At 44.4% G+C, this 5,000-nt stretch overlaps 1 protein-coding gene across 1 annotated transcript in view; it reads right to left on the reverse strand.

The window, feature by feature from the left end:
• Window positions 1-5,000, reverse strand: part of hdc (histidine decarboxylase) — a gene marked incomplete at its 3' end in the record, with an annotated part of 16,986 nt that overhangs the window by 1,240 nt on the left and 10,746 nt on the right. Inside the window, exons 8-10 of the mRNA XM_081372195.1 lie at window positions 3,302-3,389; window positions 1,125-1,223; window positions 857-958 (exon numbers count right to left, since the gene is read on the reverse strand). Of these exons, the coding sequence (XP_081228321.1) occupies window positions 857-958; window positions 1,125-1,223; window positions 3,302-3,389 (289 nt within the window). The remainder of the gene's footprint in view (window positions 1-856; window positions 959-1,124; window positions 1,224-3,301; window positions 3,390-5,000) is intronic.

Consider the following 5,000-nt stretch of genomic DNA (forward strand, 5'->3'; position numbering starts at 1 on the left):
CTGGTTCAGGTGCAACAAAAGTCCTAGAGTCTATGACCCCTCTGATGAACACTACATTTTTTACAAAAATGAGTTTCGGGTCAAAATGACCTTTTGAATGTTCTCTGAATGTTCTGAAACAAGTAGCATTTTGCTTCTCCAGTAAATGTGTCCTGATTTAGGAATGTTTGGATATTTGTGCGAGTGAGAACATGATAAAAAGTCTGAGAAATGCATCAAAATAAAGTGAGAAAAAAAATCTGCATGGGGAATAAATAAATACTATAAATAGATAAAATAAATATTTAACTTAAAGGTGCTCTAAGCGATGTCATGCGTTTTTTAGGCCAAGATTTTCTTTTGTCACATCCAGCAAACATCTCCTCACCATCCGCTCGCTGCCTGTATCCTGAACACACAGTAGAGAAGCGGTCTCTGTAGACAGCCCAGGCTCCACAAACAGCAACAAAAACAAACTGGCCCAGCCTGGACCATGAAACATAACAAACAGAGTTCCAGCCAATCACCAACGAGAATGATGTGGCCGGCAGAAGGGCTTCCACTCCGACATTCAGGAGGCTCTGTTTCTGCTGGACAGGCGGGAAATCCAGTTTGTTTTTTCTAAAGCCACGGAAGGGAGGGGGAGGGGATGGGATGAGGAGGAGGGAGGGTCGAGCTAGCCTCTGTTTTGTTTGACAATACTTCGAACGTCAACAAGAAGTGATGTCACCCAGCATCGCTTAGAGCACCTTAAAAAAAAAAAAAAAAAAAAAAAGCTTTTTTATAAGACACCTGATCTATAATCAATAAGCGCCCTGAATATCAAGTTACTGTCATGATTTCCTGTTTTAGATTATATCTGCTGTGTTTCTCTCACTCGTAGGCAGAAGACGACCAGGCCGAGGTGCCGCTGCGCTGGGATCTGGAAGTTTGTGTCGTTTCGGACCAGAGACTCGAACAGCTTCGCCATCTCCACGCTCTGACATAACAGGAAACACATCATCACTGACATTTCATGAGCATTTCTAGCTTTAGCCTGATTGTAAATTGTAAACTGAAATGAGTGTTCAGTCATTAAGTGTGTAAGTGTTCCACCGGATGAGGGTTTGTGAAGTGTGTGTGAGCGTGATGATGCGCCGTCTCACGTGTCGTATGTGTTCCTGCAGGTTCTTCAGACCGAAGCAGCGCATCACGAACCACAGCTTCAGGGAGCGGAAGCGCCGGCTCAGAGAGATCTGCCAGTGCTGAACACACGGATAAACACGGGTAAACACACGGGTAAACACACGGATAAACACACGGATAAACACACGGGTAAACACACGGATAAACACGGTAAACACACGGGTAAACACACGGATAAACACACGGGTAAACACACGGATAAACACGGGTAAACACACGGGTAAACACACGGATAACCACACGGATAAACACACGGGTAAACACACGGATAAACACGGGTAAACACACGGGTAAACACACGGATAAACACACGGGTAAACACACGGATAAACACGGGTAAACACACGGGTAAACACACGGATAAACACACGGATAAACACGGGTAAACACATGGATAAACACACGGATAAACACACGGATAAACACACAGATAAACACACATAAACACGGGTAAACACGGATAAACACACGGATAAACATACGGATAAAGACACGGGTAAACACACGGATAAACACACGGATAAACACACAGATAAACACGGGTAAACACACGGATAAACACACGGGTAAATACACGGAAAAACACACGGGTAAACACGGGTAAACACACGGATAAACACACGGATAAACACACAGATAAACACAGATAAACACGGGTAAACACACGGATAAACACACGGGTAAACACACGGAAAAACACACGGGTAAACACACGGATAAACACACGGATAAACACACACGGGTAAACACACGGATAAACACACAGATGAACACACGGATGAACACACGGGTAAACACACGGGTAAACACGGGTAAACACACGGATAAACACACGGATAAACATACGGATAAAGACACGGGTAAACACACGGATAAACACATGGATAAACACACAGATAAACACAGATAAACACGGGTAAACACACGGATAAACATACGGGTAAACACACGGAAAAACACATGGGTAAACACACGGAAAAACACACGGTTAAACACGGGTAAACACACGGATAAACACACGGATAAACACACAGATAAACACAGATAAACACGGGTAAACACACGGATAAACACACGGGTAAACACACGGAAAAACACACGGGTAAACACATGGATAAACACACGGATAAACACACATGGGTAAACACACGGATAAACACACAGATGAACACACGGATGAACACACGGATGAACACACGGGTAAACACACGGGTAAACACACGGGTAAACACACAGGTAAACACACGGGTAAACACACGGATAAACACACACGGGTAAACACACGGATAAACACACAGATGAACACACGGATGAACACACGGGTAAACACACGGATAAACACACAGGTAAACACACGGGTAAAGACGGATAAACACACACGGGTAAACACACGGATGAACACACGGATGAACACACGGGTAAACACGGGTAAACACACGGATAAACACACAGATAAACACATGGATAAACACACGGGTAAACACACGGATAAACACACGGATAAACACACGGGTAAACACACGGATAAACACACGGGTAAACACACGGGTAAACACACGGATAAACACACGGATAAACACACGGATAAACACGGGTAAACACACGGATAAACACACGGGTAAACACACGGATAAACACACGGGTAAACACACGGATAAACACACAGGTAAACACACGGGTAAACACACGGGTAAACACACGGATAAACACACGGGTAAACACACGGATAAACACACGTGTAAACACACGGGTAAACACACGGATAAACACACAGGTAAACACACGGGTAAACACACGGGTAAACACACGGATAAACACACGGGTAAACACACGGATAAACACACGTGTAAACACACGGGTAAACACACGGATAAACACACAGGTAAACACACGGGTAAACACGGATAAACACACACGGGTAAACACACGGTTGAACACACGGGTAAACACGGGTAAACACACGGATAAACACACAGATAAACACGGGTAAACACACGGGTAAACACACGGATAAACACACGGGTAAACACACGGATAAACACACGGGTAAACACGGATAAACACACGGATGAACACACGGGTAAACACACGGATGAACACACGGATGAACACACGGGTGTGTGTGTTGCGAGCGCACCATGAAGTCAGTGGCGTCGGAGTTGTCGTGTCGAAGGTAAAGCGGGTCGACAGTGAACGTCTGCTGAAGTTTCATCTTATTCTTCACCCTGCGTTTCAAACACAGTCTTCACAAACACAGTCTTCACAACATTCATTAATGCTTTTATTACAGACACATTAAACTGATTTAAAGTGACACTAAAGACATTTATAATGTTCTATTTCAAATAAATGCTGCTCTTTTTAACTTTCTGTTCATCAAAGAATCCTGAAAAACAAAAACTATAAGACAGTTTCCACAAAATGCTTTCAACGTTGATAATAATCATAAATGTTTCTTGAGCATCAAATCATCATATTAGAATGATTTCTGAAGGATCATGTGACACTGAAGACTGGAGTAATGATGCTGAAAATTCAGCTTTGATCACAGGAATAAATTACACTTTACTACAGTGGGGAGAACAAGTATTTGATACACTGCTGATTTTGCAGGTTTTCCCACTTACAAAGCATGTAGAGGTCTGTAATTTTTATCATATGTACTCTTCACCTGTGAGAGACGGAATCTTAAACAAAAATCCAGAAGATCACATTGTATGATTTTTAAGTAATTAATTTGCATTTTATTGCATGACATAAGTATTTGATACATCAGAAAAGCAGAACTTATTATTTGGTACAGAAACCTTTGTTTGCAATTGCAGAGATCATACGTTTCCTGTAGTTCTTGCCCAGGTTTGCACACACTGCAGGGATTTTGGCCCACTCCTCCATACAGACCTTCTGCAGATCCTTCAGGTTTCGGGGCTGTCGCTGGGCAATACGGACTTTCAGCTCCTCCAAAGATTTTCTATTGGGTTCAGGTCTGGAGACTGGCTAGGCCACTCCAGGACCTTGAGATGCTTCTTACGGAGCCACTCCTTAGTTGCCCTGGCTGTGTGTTTCGGGTCATTGTCATGTTGGAAGACCCAGCCACGACCCATCTTCAATGCTCTTACTGAGGGAAGGAGGTTGTTGGCCAAGATCTGGCGATACATGGCCCCATCCATCCTCCCCTCAATACGGTGCAGTCGGCCTGTACCCTTTGCAGAAAAGCATCCCTAAAGAATGATGTTTCCACCTCCATGCTTCACGGTTGGGATGGTGTTCTTGGGGTTGTACTCATCCTTCTTCTCCCTCCAAACACGGAGAGTGGAGTTTAGACCAAAAAGCTCTATTTTTGTCTCATCAGACCACATGACCTTTTCCCATTCCTCCTCTGGATCATCCAGATGGTCATTGACAAACTTCAGACGGGCCTGGACATGCGCTGGCTTGAGCAGGGGGACCTTGCGTGCGCTGCAGGATTTTAATCCATGACGGCGTAGTGTGTTACTAATGGTTCTCTTTGAGACTGTGGTCCCAGCTCTCTTCAGATCATTGAGCAGGTCCTGCCGTGCAGTTCTGGGCTGATCCCTCACCTTCCTCATGATCATTGATGCCCCACGAGATGAGATCTTGCATGGTGCCCCAGACCGAGGGAGATTGACCGTCATCTTGAACTTCTTCCATTTTCTAATAATTGCGCCAACAGTTGTTGCCTTCTCACCAAGCTGCGTGCCTATTGTCCTGTAGCCCATCCCAGCCTTGTGCAGGTCTACAGTTTTATCCCTGATGTCCTTACACAGCTCTCTGGTCTTGGCCATTGTGGAGAGGTTGGAGTCTGTTTGATTGAG

The sequence above is a fragment of the Scardinius erythrophthalmus genome (genome assembly GCF_964197995.2).
Source record: "Scardinius erythrophthalmus genome assembly, chromosome: 8".
Taxonomy (NCBI): domain Eukaryota; kingdom Metazoa; phylum Chordata; class Actinopteri; order Cypriniformes; family Leuciscidae; genus Scardinius; species Scardinius erythrophthalmus.